Below are 22010 nucleotides of genomic sequence, written 5' to 3' on the forward strand. Positions count from 1 at the left end.
CAAAACTAACCAACATTTAGAAGTTAGAACAGTGGTTATCTTTGCAGGTAGATAATGATTGGTAGGGGGGCTAAGAGGTGCTTCTGGAGTGCTAGTAATTTCTGTTTTTGATCTGGGTGTTAGATATCTGGTGTGTTCAGATTATGAAAATTAATCAAGCTGTACATTTCTGAGCTGTGCACTTGTGTATATATATGTTACACTTCAATAAAAAGTTCAAAATCAAAAACAAAAAAAGGTGGGACAAATACATAAAAATAAGAAAAGAGAAATTCCATTATATTTAGAGGCATTAAATATCAATGAGTGAGTGGCAAAAAGTAGTCTGCTCCTAATGGAAAGTGAATAATAAAACTATTTAAAGCATCCGTGGTTAGAAAATTATTTTTTCTGGTTGCAAATGAACACAATGCTGCACTCAAATGGCAAATCACCCCATAATTCTTTAAAATCAGTGTCTGAAGTCTCTTTGAAGTCAATTTCAAAGCATCTAATAGTTTTTCATTTTAAAAATATAATCTTAATTGCAGTCTTAAATGTGTAGTAATTTTTTCTCTTAAATGTCTTATTCTAAACATTGTGAAATTTTGCAGTAAGCAGTGTTTTCTTTCTTTTTAATTCTAATTTTTAAATTTTTCAATTATAGATGATATACAATTTATTGTATTACTTTCAGGTGTACAACATAGTGATTAGACATTTATATAACTTATGAAGTGATCATCCCAATAAATCTAGTATCCATCTGACACCATACACAGTTGTTACAATATTATTGACTATATTCCCTGTGCTACCCTTTACATCCCCGTGACTATTTTATAACTATCAATTTGTACTTCTTAATCCCTTCTTTTTCATTCTTCCCCTAACCCCCTTCCATCTGGTAACCATCAAAATGTTTTCTCTATCTATGAGTTTGCTTCTTTATTTTGTTCTTTAGATTTCACATATAAGTGAAATCATATGGCATTTGTTTTTCTCTTTCTTATTCCACTCAGCACAATACCCTCTAGGTCCATTCATGTTGTTGCAGATGGCAAGATCTTATTCTTTTTTTATGGCTGAGTAATATTCTATTGTATATATGTACCAACTCTTCTTTATCCATTCATCCATCTATGGACACTCAGGTTGCCTTCATATCTTGGCTATTGTAATGTACTCATTGTTGAAAGTTAAATTTTATTAAAAGAATTCTAATAAAAATCAGGAATTTCTTGCTTCATAACTCTCATCCTGAATCCTGTTTCCCAGAGGCAACTAATTCTAACTCTTCTATTTAGCATATTTTAAATTTATAATCTAGCTTATTTTTAAGAAATACACACATTTTTTCCTTTGTTTTTAAATTTTAGACATAATCCATTGATTTTCCATCATAAGGCTTTAGTGCTTTTATATTACTACCACCACTTACACTTTTCCATCTCCTATTCCCCTATATAATCATAATTTTAATTATACAAAATCGATATTCAATGTTTTAATTTTTATGATAATTACATATTATTCATAGTTAGACCATGGAATGTATTATTATTACATTTTCTTTTTTATATAAAAATACTTTTGTTGATCTGTTTTTTCAGAGGTAATCATTGACTTTTTCCTTTACGGTTGCTAAGTTTTCTAGTGAATGCTAATTCTTCCTCAAACTCTCCAAAATAATGGTAAAATTCCACTCTTTCTATACGACACATAAAATAATCTTTTCCATTTTACATTTTTGTTGGGAAATATACCTCCTGGGGCTATCTGTCTACCTGCTATAATCTGGGCTGGTTGCTTTCTAGTCCTGTTGCACAGCTATTTCCTAGGATCTCCCTTCACCATCATTCTGGAAATTTCTTAATTTACTTCCTTCTTTCAGTGGAGCATATTTTGCAGCTTTTTTTTTTTCCCCTCAGAAAGAGTGCATGGAGGGTAAAATTTTGTGAGACTTTACTTTCCGAAAATATCTTTATTGTACTCTAACACTTGAATGAGAATATAGTGGGATTTTAGAATTTTAGGTTAAAATAACTTATTCTGAGACTTTGAGGACACTTCCACTGTCTTCTAGCTTTCAGAGTTATTAAGAAGGCTGATACTATTTTATCCAGACCTTTTCTATAGACCTGTTCTTTGTCCCTGGAATCTTTCAGGGCCTTCTGTTCATCCTTGGTGTTCTGAAATTTTATGATGATATGACCTGGTGTGGGTCTTATTCACAGTGCTGGGCACTGGAGCCCTTTTACATCTGGAAACTCACGTTCTTCAGTTTGGGAGACATTGCTTAAATTAGTTCTTTGAAAATTTTATCTCCTTCATTTTTTCTCTTCTCTATGGAACTATTTTTAGTTAGATATTGGGCCACCTGAATTAATGCTATAATTTTCTTATCTTTATTCTCCTTTCTTTCTTTCTTACCTCCCTCCCTCCCTCTCTTCACTCTTTCCTTCTATCCGTACAACCATCCATAATTTCTAGTCTACTTTTTGGGAAGTTAGCTTTATCTTCCAAATTTTCTTTCAATTCTTATTTCTATTATATTTTTGATTTCCAGGACCAAACTCCCTCCTTCTTTCCTTCTTTCCCTCCTTCTTTCCTTCCTTCCCTCCTTCTTTCCTTCCAACACCCAAATATTGTTTCATGCAGCTGTCGCTATCTTTTGTCATTTTGAGGATATAACTTTTTGGAAGTTTTCTTTTGTTTCCTCTCACTTTCTTTCCCCTTCAAGTTCCTTTTTTTCTTTTTTCCTTTTTCATTTCATTTTCATTCTTAATTAGCCTTTACTGAAAAAGATTTACGACATACTCTCATTCTTGAGAAATTCTTATCACAATAAAGCAATTTATTTCAGGATTGTAACACAAGTCTCTTTTAGTCCTCATGATTCTCCCTTCATGTTATTTATAAATGAAGTGAAATAAATGACTTATTAACTATTTAAATGTTCTCTTTTTCATTTTCTAAACAACTGTTTTTACTCTCTTTTTCTCTCATATTTATCTCTCATGTCTTATCATTAGCAGAAACTTTTATCACTAAGAATCTTAAAATAAATCAATACAGATCTAATTTTAGGAAATAATATCCTAGACTATTTTTATCAATCAATGGAAAAACTAGCTTAAAGTTGCCCTTTTCATCAGTGTCCAATTTTAAATTCAAGCTGGGAGAGAGGATGCTTTTCAAGTCCCAGTACTTCCGTTTAGCCTTTGTAGACTTCTAATAGAAATAAAAACTCAAAGCTAATGCAGCCAGATGATTTGAAAACAAATAACTATGGTAACTTAAACAACAGCTTTCAATGACTACCAACTTAGTACACCTAGAAAACCCAGAAATGTAATAATAAAAGAAACAAAAGGAGTCAGAGACAATTATAATTTCAGACTTTAGAGAGTAACATCAGATACTGAATATAGACTTGAAATTTTAGACTGTGTGAATTAACAGTTGAAGAATGGAAAGAAAGCAGTATTACTAAATCGACAGCAGAATTTTGTACTATTTTCTCCTTAATAGTTTCAAGATACTAGTGTAACAGTCACTTTCATTTTCCAAGCTGTCTCCTCATTTAGCATTATCCATTCATTGTTTTATGGTGCTTCTATCGTGTCCCAAATCTTCTAAATTTGGGTGAAATGTAAGAAATTGCCATGGTATAACCATGAGAAAAAAAAGGAGGGAGGGTAAACTTAATATCACCATCTTAAGTAGCCTGAAAAACAAGAATATTAACCACTGACCATGCATTAAATCTCTGAAATTCTAGGGGTATGTTTTCTCAGAAAAGTCTAGAGAACGTATTCTTTTTCAATTGCACTGTAACTTCAATGAACTTCATCAACCATGTAGAAATGACCCTGGTTATAAAAGGGCCCTGGTTACCCCTCACTGCAAGAGAACCAGAGTAATTTCACCTGTAATTTAGCTTAACTGCATTAATAGAAATGCTCATCATAAAAAATAACATTACTTGTGTTAGAATAGCAATAGTTCAAAATAGTTAACTTAAAGATCATATTATTGTTATTAATTCTTCCTTTGTCCCCAAAAGCTCACCTGGTACAAAAAATTCTGTTGGCGTAAACCAGTGAAATTCCAAATGAAATCCCAAGCGAATAGCCTTCAAGGTGACAAGGAAAATCAAATAGACAACGGACACTGTGCCTGTGAGAAAAAATTCAGAAACTATTCATCATTTTTATATTTTTACAGACTATTTTAAAATCAAGCTTTGTTTCTACTTTTCTCAGCAAAGACTGGAATATTATTAACTCCATCTATTATGCCCACTAAAACCCAGGTGGGATCTAGGGAACAGAAACGAGCTATTTGAGTTACCAGAAAATAAAGCGAAAAACCATGTAGTAGGCCTAAGAAGAATCAGATGAATGTAGTTCATATGTTGCTGAATGCAAAACTGCCTAATTTACATATGAGCTGAATTTAGTGGAGGATACATGCAGAGTCCATTAGAAAACTCTTAGTTTACATAGGAGAAAAAAAGACAACATGAAACTGGCTTTTACTCTATTGGAACTATTAGAAATGGTTAATAAGATGGAAAAGTCTGTCACAAGATTTAATGTACAATGATAAGAAAGTAAAGAGTGAATGTGGAGGATTATAAACCTATTTAGTGATAAGCCAAATAATCCATGAACAATCTGATCTATTATCTAGATGAGGTTCTGATTGGGTAGTACTACTTGCTAAATGGAGATTCCAGATTCCATTCGCATGTATTATACACAGGGTAAAGTGGGCATTCAGAATTTTTTAGTAGTCTAGAAGTTACAGGATTATTCTAAGTCCGGTCATTATGGAGTTGAGTCCAAGAAGGTCTCTAAAAGAATTAGATGCTAATTTCTCTAAAGAAGCTGTAGATTTAAAAGAAAGGGAAAGCACAAAGAAAAAGGGCAAGAGTAGAATATCCTTAAGGAAGGAGAGAATAATCAACCTTGTTAGAAGTCCTGTGAGTGATTGTTTTGCCCAATTGAGCAAATTCTTCTGTAAGTTTATATGCTAACTTTCCATAGGAAAGTCGGCAAGCAAATCAGGAAACCACAAATGAGCCACATAAACTCTGCTGCAGGCTTGGAGATGAGCTGATTCAGAAAGAATGAAAACAAGAGGCCAAAGCTTATATAACCACGACTCTTCATTTTCTGTGTGTGTCTGTGGCAGTCTTACGGTGAATCCTGTTGTGAAGCAAAAGGTATAGAGAAATAACCTCATCTCCTCCTTTGGTCTTCTGGAAACCCAAAAGCCACCTCCTTGACGTGCGTGATGAGTAATCTAATTATTTTACACTCTAGGTTGCCTACCAGGAGAACAGATCTACAGGGAGAAAATGAAATCCTATGCTCTATTTGGGGTTATCAATTCTTTATGAATGATATCCTTGCCTTTAGTTAACCAGATCTGAGCTTTCATTGGGGATTCCTTTTGCCATCTTAAGATATGGTCAAAATATTTCTTTAGTGATTCAGAAATTTCTGAAAATTTTTCAGTGATTTCAGAAATTTCTGAAAAATATGGTTCACAGAAAGAAGTATGTTCCTTTAAGGAGGCAATAATAGCATTCCAAGGAAGAATAAGCATTGAGGAGAGCAAAAGCAGAACAAACTTTAGGAGTCTGAGCTAGAGAATGACATCCTAGGTTGAAAGTCAGGTGATAATTCTGTGCTATACTCTTAAATAGAAACTGTAGGAAAAAATATTCCAAAACTTCCCTTAGTAAGTTCTAATGTTTCTGATCATTAGAATTGAGACTTCCTATAATATCCATTTTAGATCTCTCCTCCTGAAATTTTAGTCTATTTCTCTAGTATAGCCTCAGAGGAAATAAGGAAGAATTATTCAGTAAGAATAGAATGGGAAACTCAATGACTTGTCTTAAAAGGAATTTGGACTTGGAATGGTCACCTATACATTTTTCTGTGCCAAACTCTATACAGAAAACATATGAGTGAACAAATTACACATAGATGAACAGGCCTGGAAGTAACTCTCTCTCCAGCCAGAACATATTTCCACAGAATCCAGCAGGTATTCTACTACACGGAGGCTCCATAAAACAGTGCCTCAGCTTACCTAGGATATTAAACTTTGAAAAAAATGAAGGGGATTTGAAATTGAGCAGTGGCAGCAGGAGCCCTATGAGATAAAGGGGCACTGTCTTTGACTTATTCCACCACTTTTCAAACTGTTGGAGTCCCGTGTCATTGGCGTAGAAAATCATAGAGCCATTGTCAGGATGGCCGCCATTCCCAGCACTTGGACAAATCACTGCAATAGGAAAGCATCAGATTAGAGAAAACCACAAAGAACAGAAAATGACAACCTCCAGAGACTGACACTTGCTCTATCAACCTCAACTTTTACCATGAATACTAAGTTTCTCTTTTCTGGAAAAAATTGAGGGTTAGAGTTAGATATATTAGAAACCTTTTACCTATAAATAATTAAAGAATGAAGAATGTTAGGAAGTTTTGAGGTATATCCTTAATTTCTACTTGAAACTATAAAAGTATTCCACCAAAAATCCTTTGGTTCCATTGCCAGAGAGAAAATATTGGGCTGGTTGGTGTTTAATCTTATGTATACAATAATATAAGAAATATATTCAGGGTAATGTACGTTATGCTAGTAACCCATACAAGGGTCAAAGAATAGGTTCCCTCTAACAATAAACAAAAGCTATATGTTTGGAATAAAAAGCGGATATCACTGAAACAACTGTCATGGTATTGCCAAAACCTAATTATTGCTTATAGTTTAAGAATCTTGAACTCCAGCAATTCAGAGTAATTATCCTGGAAGCTCATCACACTGTAGAGCAACCTAACAGCCCAGATGATATCCAGAGAACTGGGAAGTGAGTAAAATGTATTTTCCTAACATTGACCTACAAGTGGCAATTTCTTCTATAAGTAGATAGAATACAAATTGTTCTAACTATGTTTCTAATTTCATAATAGAAATAGCTCTTTGTAAAGAACTCTTAATGCTGGTGAAAAACACACTGAGCAACAATCATACTCATCACTAGTCAAAGTGAAAGTGATAGATAGATTGTAGGTTCTGTTTTTAATTTTATTCCGTCTTCATTATTTGGCATGCCACAAAGCCAAACAATTTCTTTCTTCTTCTTTCTTAGTCAGCATTTTAACATATGCTTTTTTCTTCTATGCTCTGGACCAAAGAAAATTAACTTGAATTTTTCTCATGCTAATAACAGTGGTAAAAAGCATAGGCTATGGAAGTAAATTGGCTGCAAAATGAATCTCGACTCTGTCACCTAATAGTTATACAACCTTGGGCAGGTCACTAACTTATGTGTGCGTTGGTTTCTACATCTAGAAAGATAACAGTATCTACCTTACAGAGTTGCTGTAAAACATTTAGAATAATGTTTGTACACAGTAAGTATCTAATTAATGTCAGCTATAATTTTTTGTATTAACTGAGAAGGATTGTTTCATACTCTTGCTATATAACACATTGGTAAAAATAAACATAAGAATAATCAAAAAGGGCTAGTATCAACATAAGATATCACTATGCAAAGTAAACTAACTTTGCTGTTGTGCTCTACAAATCTTCAGTGCAATCGTGATATGTATGAACTCAATAACGAACTGACTTCCTGCTGGATATTAATAAACCAGTTTCATCAATTGATAACAGAATAGCTATAGTAATGAATTTCTCTTTAAGGCAGGATGTGATTTGGTCCTTTGAAAATTCTGAAGTAAGGGATAGGATGCAAAAGATATATTCTTAAATTGTACTAAAATGTTTTAGTATAATTATTCAAAGGTAGGGGTGTGTGTGTGTGTGTGTGTGTGTGTGTGTCCCCACAGAAATAAAAGCTAATACTTTGCTTATTCATTTTCTAGTCTTAACAAAGAGGTTAAATAGCTAAATTAAGGGACAAAGTAAGACAATAGATAGCAAACACTGGAATGAAAGTTTCACGAGGAGGAACTTTTGTCTGTTCATTATATACTTTAGAAAATTAAGATTTTTTGGGCCAAAACTTCAATTTATTTTTTCATATTTACTAATATCTGTTCATTACTAGGAAATTATTATTCTAAAGGATACATATTTGTGTATCTTAAATATTAGCAACTAAAGCAATAAATGTCTAAAACTAAGTTAACAAACTGAGAGCTATGCTTCTAGACCAAAACAAAGAGCAGTGATCTAGGTTCTTGGAAATATGTATTGATTATTCATAGGCAAATATGGATACTATAAATGTGAGCTACAATTGTGAATTGTATAATATGAACTAAATATTATTTAGCTCACATTAACACACTCTTTTGTGGAGTTGTTTTTTTTTTTTTAACACACTGATTGCTAACAATTCAATAGTGTCCCATTAACATAATAATGATTTTGCACTAGTCATTTACCTAAAATAAAGTCACAGGTCCTACCTTAAAACATTTGAAGCAAGGTGGGGAATAAAACACAGGTTAAACTTTAAATTCTGAACAACTTACCAGGGTTGCTATCATTGGTACTCAGTACAGCATCTGTGTCATTAATATGATGAATAACATCTAAAAATTAAGGAAAAATACAGCTTAATGAAGAATGAAACATACTAAATTGATCACCCTCTAAAGACTTAGCTATAAAAATCTTTTACGATCTTCTGTGTGGCAACAGTAGCTAATACACTGAACCAAGACTACTCCATTGCTAACATGTCTTCACCTTCTTTAGCTTTTTCTACTGACAGGAATAATGTCATTGACTTCACAGTCCCTTTGTGGAAAAATTTTACATGATTAAGGAATTTTAAAAAATCTACCCATAGGCTGAATTTAGTTAAAAGCCCTGGAATAAAGATAATGTGTACAATTTTCCCCCATACTTTCACTAATTTATAGAAGTATACTTAACATCTTACATAAACTTCTAAAGTCTGTAAAACCATTATAATGGCCATATTTATCTGCAAATTCATTTAAAGTTTTTACAAAGTATAGAACATGCTTTTATAGACCAAAGGCTCCATAGTAATTATTGCTTGCAAGTACCACTAAGTTATACTAAAGAAAGTAGCAAAGTAAAAAGCGTATGAAGATACTTGAGTATTCATAACATTCTATAGTGAATGAGAGAATAGGTAAAGGATGTGTTTTCTTGCTAGCCTAAGAGAATTTACTTTACTGGTATGATGTTAACCTTTTATAACCTTAATAAGCATTAATAAAAGTGTCTGATTAAAACTCAAATGAGATGGGAAAAATGTTGGATTAGATTTTAAAGTCATAAAATAAGTAAAAATATGTGAATTATTCACCTTCATTGTATGCTTCTCAAAATAGAATAAAAGAAGTAGTTTAGTGCTCTAGGTTTTTATAGTATCTCCAAAGGTTATTAGTGACCTAAGATTAGAAGTTATAAATCTTTATGTAATTCCTGATGCCAAGACTTACATAAGGCTTGTAAAGCTTAGATACCAAATATGCTGGGTTGAATAGTGTTTCCCCATTATTGTGTCCACCAGAAACTTTCGAATGTGACCTTAGTTGGAAATAGGGCTTTGCAGATATAATCAAGTTAAGATGAGGTCATACTGGATTCGGGTAGGCCCAATGTTCAAGGATTGGTAGATACATTGAGAGAAGACGGCCATATGAAGACAGAGGCAGTAATTGGAGTGATACAGTTACCAGCTAAGGAATGCCAAGAACTGCCAGCAATCAATCATAGAAGCTAGGAAGAGGCAAGGAAAGACTCTTCCCTAAAGGTTTCAGAGGGAACAGAGCTCTACTGACTCTTTGATTTTGGACTTCTAGTCTCCAGGACTGTGAAAAAATTAAGTTTCTCTTGTTTTAAGCCAAACAGTTATGGTAATTTATTACAGAAGTCGTAACACACCACGCTCAACAAGGATAGGATAGTATGAGAAAGAAAAACTATAAGTTGATATCTTTTATGAAAAGATACAAAGATTCTAAATAAAATATTAGCTCTGCTCTTCCCAAAAGTAAACTGAATGCAGTAAAAAATTTAAAAAATATATAGCATGACTAATAAGTTATTTTAAGTTTTCCTGGAATATAAGAATGATTTAACTATTGCAGAGGTATTCATTCAATTCACCATATTAACAATTTGAAAGATAAAAGCTTATGACCATTTCAAGAGAAGTAGATTAAGTATTTGATAAAATCTAGCACACGTTAATAAAAACACTTAAGAAAATAACAGGCAGGAACATCTTTAAATTACTAAAGGGTACAACCATTATCCCACAACGAAGTCTGTGATATGTATATAACATATTTACCACATTAAGTTCCATTATTCTACTGTTTTTTAATTTTAAACCCTAATATTTTGAAAATAAGTGACTGAAATTTGTTTCCCTGAGATTCTGCACATCAAACTCTTTAGTAACAAATACCGATGAACTTCATAAACTCTGTTATACTAAAATTTTGTGGTAAAGTTTGAAACAACGCTTAAAATATCTGATGGAACTTAGTATTTTATATTAGAGAATTAGAAAAAATATTACTTATTCAAAAATTAGCTTTTGGAAATGAGCATACACATTATATTTGAGATCATAACCACAGAAAACAAACTGAATCTAGTATATTTTCCAAAATTACAAATACTACTTTTTACTTGATTTATCCTAAGTTTAGAATTTAAGGCTGAAATTAAAACATTCCAGTAGTTATTGTATCTGAAAGTAACTGTGTGAAAGCATATGATATGGATACTTACTAAAAATAAACTTTCCAGTATTAAAAAGGAAATTAGACATAAGCACCCAATAAACTATCATTGCTCCAATGAGAGACACCAAGGAGAAAAGGAGGCTTGACCACTGCCCAAAGGAGCCAAAATAATATCTGCAGACATCTGGATATTCCCAGGTAGTGATATCCACTGATGCTAGATAAAAATAAAAGAAAAATAATAAAATTAGATATTAATCACATATTCCATATTCATAATTTGTTTTCCCCAAATTAACTCAAAATATTTAGTAAAAGATTATGGGTATTCCCAGATATTAGACCATATTATGAAACAACAGGAATGAAAACAAATACATAAAAAGAAATATAGGTCAATTAAATGGTACAGATAACATGAGAAACAGATTATAGTATCATTAAATTTTATAATTAATTGATAAAGTGATAAACCAAGGGTAGACAAAACTGTCAGTAAGGGACAGAAGCCAGTACCGAATAATATTTGGCATATTTAAATAACGATATGGAGAAAAGTTTTCTTGAGTCATACTTTATACCATGTGCCAATTTAAATTTTAGACAATTGAATTAAGAATTTAAAAATTAAGTAACAGAAAAGTTAGAAGACAGTGTAAAATTGGAACCTAAAAGGTTATTTTTTTTCTATCAACTGAACTACAGTGGAAAAGGTAGGCAAATATAAACAAACTCATATAATACAAAAGCCATTCAAATATTGCATGGGAAAGAAAATGACTAGAAATGATAGATAAAGAGTTAATGCCTACATCATATAAAGAATTTAGCAGGTCTATAAGAGCATCAAGGGACTTGTGAATAAAAGGAAAAGGAAATAAATAAATAATACAATTAAGAGAAAATATACCACTGCTTAGTAGAGACAGAAAAAAACTGAAGGCTAAGCCTGGTCTGTTGATTTACACTTGGTAGGATTCAATTAAATAATATATGTATATTTAAGTTCTAAACTATTTTAAAACAATCTAAAAAGGTATTTCCCTGATCCAGAATTTATAGAGATGAGTGGAGGATATATGTTGGCACAATTTTGAGAATTCAGTACACTTTTTCATATTTTTCTAGTTATAATTTCTACTTTTAGGAGATTCCAACATTTAGGCCTTTGAGTAAGGATAGGTTAAAACAAGCCACCATTAACGGATAAGAATCATAAATTCTCAATTTAGTTCTGGCTAAGGCCTTAATTTAAAAATGACTTTTAAAAATTATTCTTATGAGAAAATTAACACCAAAGTGAGTGCATTCTGCAAAGAACTCCCAGCCTCTCTGAACTTCAAAGGCAGTCATTATCAGTTTAGCCTAATGCTATGAAATAGAGAAGTAAATCTTCAGGCACAAAATAGATAGTTAACACACACGAGGAATGTACACATTAGTGCTCTACCTCAACAGGAAATACTTATTAATATTAATTCATTTCCACTGTAGCAAATTCTTACATATCATAGCTCGTGATTTTACTACTCTGTAGCAGCAATAAAGTGTTAAAAGGCCCATCAGCATGATGATACACATTCCAGTAGTAAATCCAGCCTGTTTAAAAATAAAAATATAGAACAACATATATCATCATGTTAGAATAAACTCACATGTATCATATTATGCTACCCTAAACGATTATGATAAAAACCCGACAACTAATATAAATATAATCATCTGTTTTCTTTAATGAATTTTATGTAGATTTATTAAAATGTCTTATAGGACTCACAAAATAAAAAGAAAAAAGTTCAGGGAAAAATATGCTGAGAACTTATATTACCTGTTTTATGCCCCAAGGAATACTTAGTATAGATGTTCCCATCATGGTATTCCAAATCATAAAACTGAAAACACAGAGCAATAGCAGTAAAAATATAAAGTTTGACTCTTTAAACATTTTCATTAAGACAAAAATTAAAATAATCAGTAATATTCATTTACATATAGTTTAAGTTATACTCCCCAAAGTAGTTTTACTTACATGGTTACTAAACTGGTATTTTTACCATATCCTTCAGCATAACCTTGAAGTTTATAAGCAGAACCCAATGGACTATATACATAGCACTCTTCTGGAGCTGGAACTACATGATCTGGGGCAATCTGGTAAAAAAAAAAAAAAAAAAAAAAAAAAAAAACATAAAAAATTTTAGAACCTGTAAAAGTGCAAAATAGGATATTTTCTATATATCTGAGTACCTGACTCTAGACGTATTTCTAAATATCATGAAGAAATAACAGTATGCATCCCTGATTAACAAATATTAAAATTGTTTTTTAAATGTAGTAGAAGATCTAAAGGAGCAAGAATTTAAGGACTATAAACAATGAACTGTTCATCTGAAATGAGAATGAATTCCTAGAATATGCAACTATCAAAATATTTTTCTTTTCATTTTTATGAGAAAGGAGGAAGAAGAGCCAGCAAAGACTGAGATTAAAGAATTCTAGATGGAGGAGACTTGGGGAATTTCAAGAACCAAGTGGTCACGGAACTCCTAAGCGATGGTGGTTTTAGCAGAGGCAGGCAGGGAACTCAAACAATAAAGAAGTAAGGAGTCAATATGAGGTAAAGGAAGGAATAATAAATGTAGACTATTCTTTTTAAATGCTTTGGTAGAAGAAAAGGTGAGCTAAAGTGGCCAAAGGAAAAGGCACAGAAGGATTATTAAAGATGGAAGATGTAAATGAAAGAGAAGGAGCCAATAGAGGCTGAGGACATATATAGAGAGAGAACGACTAAATAGATACATGTTTCTTATATGCATAGCTTCCATCTCCCCTCCATATATTTCTTTCTAATTCTATCTCCCTATTTTGAAGGGAAAAAATATAGTCTCCGGATGGAATTCTGCCCATCTCCCTGAGAATAGTTACTTTGAAAATATGTAGTCCCTACATACAGTAGTTAAAGACATAGGAGATCACTCACATAAATCACAATCTTTTATATTTAGTACCTACCACACAAATCTACAACTCTGCCAGGTTTAGCATTCAAGAAATACAATAATATACAGCCCCTAATTTAAAGAAGCTTAAATTCTAATTGGAAGACATATGAAACAATTAGACAGGGCTATAAGACAGAATAAAAATTAGGTGTTCAACTCTGTGGTATACCATATCACAAGAATGATGAAAAAAATAATGTGACTGGAACAGTTGGAGAAGACTTCAAGGAAGTGATGGAACATTAGGTCTCAGTACGTAGACAGGATATGGACTGGTGCACAAAAGAAAACTTGTTAAATCCTTCTCTCTTTATGCATATGATTGGTGGTATCTTGTGGGTAAAAGATGTCTCAAATGTTATGCCATGATAAACCATGATAGCTACCAAAGCAAGTTCAGAAAAAGTGAAAATCAAAAGTTATGAGAGGTAGGACTAGAAGCTGGAGGATAAGAAGTGGCAAATTCTTAAGAGATACAGAAAAATTGGAGGATTGAATCCCACATTCTGACAGTGGTCTAGAGCAGTGTTTTTCAAACTTGAAGTTTCCTTTGATTTACTCATGGATCTTGTTAAAATACAGATTTTGATTCAGTAGGTATGAAGAAAGAACTGAGATTCTGCATTTTTAACAAGCTCTCAGTGGTGCTGATACTGCTGGCTATGCAGAACACACTTTTATTAGCAAAGATCTATGAGACGTTGGCAGCCAAATAATTTTCTTCCCTTCTCCATTTTAGAATAAAAATATTAAGGTAAATAGGGAAATTTTTAGAAGTAAAAAGGTATTACTCTGTAAAGACCTGAGATCAGCAGTTCCATTTGTTCTTCCCTTAAAAATCTTTTTTTTTTAAAAAAAATAATAATAATTTTGGGACTCTCAAAAAATGATGTGGATGTATAAGCATATTCATATCACATTGTTAATTTTAGATTGCTGTTTATATGCTTTGATATACTAGTGTCATCTCACAGTCAGTTAACAAAAGGGATTCAAACAAAAAGGGATTGAGCTTGGGGTACAAAGCTGACTTATATTTCAGGCAAATACCATGCAATCAGGCCTAGACTGGCCCAGCTGGTATCTCTGAAGTTTGCTTCCATAAGCAGAGAGAGCCTCTAGATCTAAACTGGGTCTGAAGATACTGGATTACTTCTAACTCCCAGAGGGCTTAGATAATTGTTATGAAACTAAGACTTAACTACAACTACCAATGTAAAGGCCTAAGGGAGGAAAAAGTGAAAAAAACTGGTGAAATAATTATCCCACCCAGAATATTTTGGAAGTCCCTTCTTGGGCTATATGAAAGAAGATCTTTATACTTCATGTTGCTTAAAATGAGATATCTATGTTCAAGTGACTAGTGCAATCCTTGCCCCCTTAGTAAATATCTAAAGAATGTTGGTTCCCATTTCCCTTTTTATTATTACCTATAAGAAAGTGATTATCTTTTCTCCCAGAATGTTTCCATTGTTCTTTATGCTTTCAAGTTTCTGAATATCTCATATGTGATAATTTTATAAGCAACCAAATTACTTATAATATTTTTGATCCTAAAATAATAATACAGATTTTAGAAGATCAAGAGTCAACCAACTATTGCCTGTGGGCCAAATCTGGCCTCCAACCTGATTTTTTAAAGTCCCTCTGCTAAGAATGATTTTTATATTTTTAATGTATAAAACAAAAATGAAGAATAATATGTAATAATATGTAATAATAATCTGTAGCCTGCAAAGCCTAGAATGTTTAGTATCTACCCTTTGTCTCTTGTTTTTGATATACAAAAGGACATTGCTAAATAGGAAAATATTATTTGTATGTATACACACACACACACACACACACACACACACACACACACACATATACATACATACATGTATATCTTAGTTTACTACTCCTGAAGAAAATTCCTTCATTTTTCCCTTGTAGTTTCAAACTGAAAAATTGAACAGACTAACCAGAACCTATTATTATTTATATTAATCAATGACCTAAACTACTTCAAAAGTAGTTTATCTTCCTCAAAGCTTTTAGGATTGGGATTAGCAGAATTTAATCCAACAAATTTCTAGATTTGTTTTCAACATAGAGAGATTATTTCAAATCTCTCTATGCTAGCCTAGGTAAGAATGGACTAACCTGAAAAGTAGGACATGTATTACTGTCTTTGACTTTCCACGATGCCATCATCCTTGGAACATGGCCAGCAAATAGTTCAACTTCTGGGAGTTACCCTGGCTCATGCTGTTCACTGCTCATTTCAACTTAACCTCAGATAATTAGTAATGCTTTGCCCCTTACCAGTGCCTTGTCTGCAGGAGCGGTGAGCCGGCTGTAGTAATGAATCCTCTTGTTCATGGCAGAGGCATGGTCGCTAACCTTCTGAATGACTTCATTCACACTGACGATGTTTGTGGGCTCTATATAGAATGGCCTAGGGAAGGGAATATACACTTGACAATGAATATTCAGCCAGAAATTCTGGAAGTCAGTCATTGAAGAAAATAACTTCTTGTCCTACATTAGAAATGGGATGTACCAAGGCAAGGCATTCACTTCTCACTTTTAGTGAGAAAAGAAAATGTCACAAAAGAAGTATTATTTAATCCACAGAATAAAGCTTTTATCCCACAATACTATAATTTTAAACACACTTTTTTTAAACTTAAGGAATTTAGCAATAAAGGAGATGCAACAGAAAGAGCTTCAATCAGTTATTTAAAAGAAATATAGCAGCTGTCAATTTTCAACAATAAAAGACACAACTTTAAATATTCTCTCAAAAAGCTTTTGGCACTAAATCAAAGAAAACATAGAGAAAAATGTTCCTCTACTAAAGAGTGTCTATTTCTTCTTTATGGGTCAAAATTACTTCCTATGATAAACAGAATTCCTATTTCTTGGTTCATGTACTAAGGATTAGTGATCTCGACCATGTCCCTTGTGCAGTTTATCCAAAGTACTATCAAATGGAACATCAAGACACTAGAGATATTTTAGCCTTATTGTACTTTTCTTGGATTCCAGTGATATACCCTATTATGCTATTTATGTATATGCTTCCTTCTCATACCTGTGTCCTAATCAACTGCAGATTCTGGTTTTCAATCATCATTTTCAGTTATTAACCCCTACGGTTCCTAACTGAAACTCCCTCCATTTGCTTTCTAACCTTCCAGTAACACACTATCCAAAACAGAAAGACCAGGCAAAGTGGCATGGAAGGACTACATTCCCCTGCTGATTCTCAGATCCCTTGTCAGAAATGATTCTGTACCTCAAAATGTATATAATTGGCTATTTTGGATTATACACATCCAAATAATGAAGGGAAAAAAGGCCAGGAAATTTATCATTGGTTCCATATTACTCCTCTACACAGTTCTGAAAGAAGCTTAAAATGTATTAAAGTATGATAATCATTTCTGTAGACAATGTTAATCTAATCTTGTGGGAAGCACATGAAAAACTGAGTGACTGAAATTTTAGTTTCTGTTATTTTTCCAACTAACTCTGTTATTAGAGAAATGGTAGTATAGATGATAAATTTAGTCTTGTCTCTCTAGTTAGCATACTGAATCTTTGAATCTTTCTTTTATTATTTACTCTCCACCATAAATATGGTAGGCATTTTCTAGTTTAATCCAACAAATATCTAGGTAGAACATTTATTAGAGAAAATATGTGGATATGGAGATCAACATGACTATACTATAAGCATATAATTGCTAAATGAATTAAATAATGTCAATAAATCTCAAGTGGATAAAATAAAAATGAAAGGGCAGAGACAGAATAAACTATCCCTACTTTTAAATTTGGTAGCTTGGGGTAACTACCAAACCTCCCAAAGCATTATGGTATTCTATACAATTTATATCTCTGCTGTGACACTCAGTAGTACTAAAAAGCAATATAAAAATATTTATGTTCAGGAGATAATTTAATCATATCTAGGGTCACACGCTACAGGACATTCCTTCTTGTTTTGCAAGAATGATGCCCCACAGAATTCAAGAATTACAGCTTTAATGCCAACGTGAAGCAGAGATAGAAACTAATCGATTACTAATGAGACTAAGTATGATTTGATAGAAAGAGATGTAGATGTTCTATTTGTAGCTTATTACTCTGAAAATTCAATGGTATTAATATCAACCACTAAGTTGGCTTGAAGGCCTGCCAAAAGGCAGTCCAGGAAGTGCTCTATTTCTTGGTTCCTGGCCTCTTACAGAAGTGTTAACTGCACCAGTTTGGTTGGCTTGGGTACTCTGAGAGCAGAATGACTCTGAAAGTTTTTCTTTTCCAACAGTTTTCATCAAGATGCTATGTGCCTGTTCAAACAAATATTGTGGAATCTTTTCAAAACAGATTCTCATTAAAAACATACAACTCAACATATTTTAACTGAATTGTTAGAAACGTGCTTAAAGCTTCATCCAAGGGAGCAAATATATGAATTATATTTCTAAATTGAACTTTAGTTGGATCTGAAAACAATTTTAAAATTAACACTCCTATATAGAGAACAATATTCAGAATAAAAGACTTGAAACACGGGCTTTTTCTTTTGAACACAGTTTCACATGACTGCTCCCTATCAATGTTACTTCCCATTTGAAATGTAGTTCGATTGTTTCACACTGAAATTATAATAGTTCATGTAGAAGTTATATTTGTCTCATGTTATAAATATTTATGGTCATGCTATAGAAAAAATGCTTTTAACATTCAGCAAAATTTTAAAAATGCTTTAAAATGTGACTCAAAACCCTATATTTTCATTTAATACACTTATAGACAAAGAAACCTTATTTGTCTATATGCCTTTCTAGGTTCCACTGCTTAAGTTCCTTAAAAATTTTTAGCTTTTAAATCTTCCACCTAATGCCTTTCTAGGTTCCACTGCTTAAGTTCCTTAAAAATTTTTGGCTTTTAAATCTGTCTCCATCTTTCTACTGACCAGCTCTGCTCCTCTGACATTTCATAACAATTCCATGACTCATATGAAGACCCTTGACTTAAAACTGTTCCTTTATTCACGCACCCAAAAGCTGAAGATTTCAAACACCTGCCAGATTTGGGTAGTTTGTTAAAAAATGAAAATGGAATCAAGTATTCAAAAAATATCATGCAGATAAACATTCAAACATAATGAACCCACTGTACTTGTTTCTACCTGGTTGGTAAAACACTGTATGTCTGTCAGGCAGCTTTCAGTACAGATGACAGACAAAAGTTAATCAAGCCATTGTAACTAGAAATTCCTTGCTGCTACAAGAAAATTATTGGTAACCTCTGGCTTGCTGACATGTTTCTCACTTCCTCTGATGTCTATACAATATCCTCTTTCACAAAAATTCTGCTCTACACTCGAACTTTACTCACTGTTTCCAGAGGCTGAGCCTATATAAGGCTCTTCTCTTCCTATTATGGCTAATTGGGTTACCTTGGTTCTCAAATTTATTAAATATTATCTGAATTCCAACCAAGTATTAAGCATTGTACTAAACATTAAATGATGAATAGGACATAGAACCTCAAGGATCATAATCTGCTGGAGGAGATAGGTAAGTAAGCAATTCCAGTCGAGAGAGAAAACTAGAAAGAAAGAGTGCTTCTGAATGACAATGAAATAAAGAGTAGAGAGGGATGTGTGATGTGGGGTATGTGTAAGGTATATGGAAGGGGAAGCCAAATCATGTCTGGCTGACCACTGAGGAAGTTATACTTAAAATGAATCCTAAAAGATATAACAAGTTAGTCATGGATGGGGAAAAATATGGAAAGAAACTGTTTCGAAAAATGGAAAAGCATGTAGAACAAACCAGGAGAGAGAGCATGATATATTTTTTAAAACTGTAAGTAGCCAGAAGAGAAGTGGTAAGAGATGAGGTAAATAAACATTCAAACATGTTCCTCCAACAATGACATTTCTATAACCATAATGTATGATCATCAAAACTTGTATTACTTTTATAATCAGGAAGTTCATGAAAAATTATGGGGATAATGTTTTAACTTTTCTGTAGGTTTAACATTTTTTAAATAAATACTTGGGGGAGAAATGATGAAGGGAATAAGTAATCAAAGTATCAAATGCTATATAAAATGAAAAGAAGCAACCTATAAGAAAATCTATTCAGTGTGGTTTCCTCAAGCCAACTGAAGACTGTTTTCAGGAGTAGAGAATAATTCATTGTGCTAAGTGCTACTGCTAAGCCAAATGAGATGAAGACTGATCAATGAAATGACCACGGCTGATTAGGATGTGAGCAGTTTTAGTGGAGTGCTAAGTGGAGTGCCTGTCTGAATTGTGATCAAGAGAAAAAATTAAATATGGTAAGTATAAATAATCCTTGCAAGCAGTTTTCCGTACGAATGAATGAAAGAAATGCAGTAGTAGCTGAAGGGGTAAGCATTAAAAATATAAAAATCACCTATAATCCCACAACCAAAATCATTAGTAACATTTTGCCAACCTCGTTCTCTTGCAAAAAGCAACTAGTAACAAGTAGAGCAAATGGAAACTCTTGTATACTGTAGTGAGAATGTAAGTTGGTATAACCCCTGTGGAAGATAGTTTGGCATTATCCAGTTAAGTAGAATATATACATACGCTACCACCAAGCAATTCCACTCTCAGGCATATATCCTAGAAAGGTTCTTGCACACGCACCCCAGGAGACACATACAATAATGTTTATAGGAGCATTATTTGTAAAGTCTCCACACTGGAAACATGACAAAAGTCCAACATTACTAAAATGGATAAATGACGTGCAGATGCTGCTCATGGAATAAAATGCTAAAAACCACTGGAACTGAAAGAACTACAGTTACACACAACTTGGATGAAAATTACTATGGTGAACAAAAATCACAAAATAATACATACGGTATAATTGCATTTACAGCAAAAACAGGTAAAGCTGAATTCAGTATCCAGGGACACACAGACAATAAATTATTGTAAAAGGTAGGGAAAGGATCACATAAATGTTAAGAGCATGGTTACCTGTAGGGAGCAAGGGGGATGTGTTTGGTGAAGAACATATGGGGGAACTTCTGGGGTATTGCTATTTCTAGACCTTAGTGTTAGTTGGATGGGTGTTGCCTTTATAATTATTTAAAAATTGTATATATGTATTATGTACTCTTCTGTACATATGTCATGTGATAAACTTTAAAAACGTATCTTAAATTAACATATTCTTTCAATTTAGTAATGAGATCAAGAGGAACCAAAAAATCTTTTGTACTATACAAAAATTTGCTCATTGTCTTGTGGCAAAAAAACAAAACAAAACAAAACATAAAGATTTGTCAGACTTAAATATAAGTTACCTACTTTTTTTGCATAGAAAGACAACTATTTCAAATTTGTTGACCTTTCTGTGATGACATGTGGCTGTCAATGCTACACAGGTACACAGCAGGTATTAAAAAGCCCCTACATTCTTAATCTATCTCCCTTCAAGGTAAAGATATTTTAACAATGACTGAGAAAATAATTCATTTTTAAAAAACTTACATTATACAGAAAATATTCTGATAATGGATGTTTAGAAATGTTTCCACTGTTACATGCACTTATTGCTGAAAATGATGTGTAGCTGCTAATAAAAACTTATCTGAAATCTTATATACATGGATTAAAAGTTTTCTAACATTTAAAAATTTCCAAAAAAAAAAAAGAGAATATAAATAATGGTCTTTGAACCTATTATAAAACATAAAAAAAAGTCAAGGTAACAATTGTAATAATGAAGCAAATGACGATATTTATTCCATGTAATACAGGTACTAACATAAGTATTTTCTCTAAAAAATGTTTAGAGTATAAAAGTTTAAAAAATCAGTGAAATTAAACATTAACATATTTCAAATATGAAAATTTATAAATACTATAAAGAACCAAATACATTTACAAAAACATAAATATTAAAAAGTTATAATTCTAATGTAAATTATTAAATATGACTATAGCTAATGCTTTATTCCCCTTTGCATCCTTCTTCCCAGGGTGCCTTACAAACTGACTCCTCTGAAATTATTGGTCCAAAAAATACTTCAGGATCTTCTTGAAATATTCAACGTCCATCCAGTGGAGCTTTCCAACCAGCTAGGCAGCTCTTCCTCTTTGGCCAGATGCTACCAGATTGTAGCAGTTTTAATTTCTCTCCCAGTTAACCTGAGAAGGATAATTCTATTAATTCCTCCCCTTGCCCCAGTGGAGAGATTAGCCACCTTCTAAAGGTGCTCTCTAAATCAATGCTTTTTTTTC

General features: G+C 32.6%; 1 protein-coding gene across 2 annotated transcripts in view; it reads right to left on the bottom strand.

Moving 5' to 3' along the window:
* Positions 1-22010, bottom strand: part of SLC38A9 (solute carrier family 38 member 9) — a 54105-nt gene that overhangs the window by 22760 nt on the left and 9335 nt on the right. For both annotated transcript variants that reach the window (XM_039869954.1, XM_039869953.1), the window contains exons 2-9: positions 16025-16157; positions 12745-12866; positions 12544-12607; positions 12221-12314; positions 10762-10932; positions 8514-8573; positions 6091-6285; positions 4054-4161 (exon numbers count right to left, since the gene is read on the bottom strand). In XM_039869954.1, the coding sequence (XP_039725888.1) occupies positions 4054-4161; positions 6091-6285; positions 8514-8573; positions 10762-10932; positions 12221-12314; positions 12544-12607; positions 12745-12866; positions 16025-16157 (947 nt within the window). The remainder of the gene's footprint in view (positions 1-4053; positions 4162-6090; positions 6286-8513; positions 8574-10761; positions 10933-12220; positions 12315-12543; positions 12608-12744; positions 12867-16024; positions 16158-22010) is intronic.

Source organism: Pteropus medius, unplaced genomic scaffold, assembly GCF_902729225.1.
Source record: "Pteropus medius unplaced genomic scaffold, Ma_sr-lr_union100, whole genome shotgun sequence".
Classification (NCBI taxonomy): Eukaryota; Metazoa; Chordata; class Mammalia; order Chiroptera; family Pteropodidae; genus Pteropus; species Pteropus medius.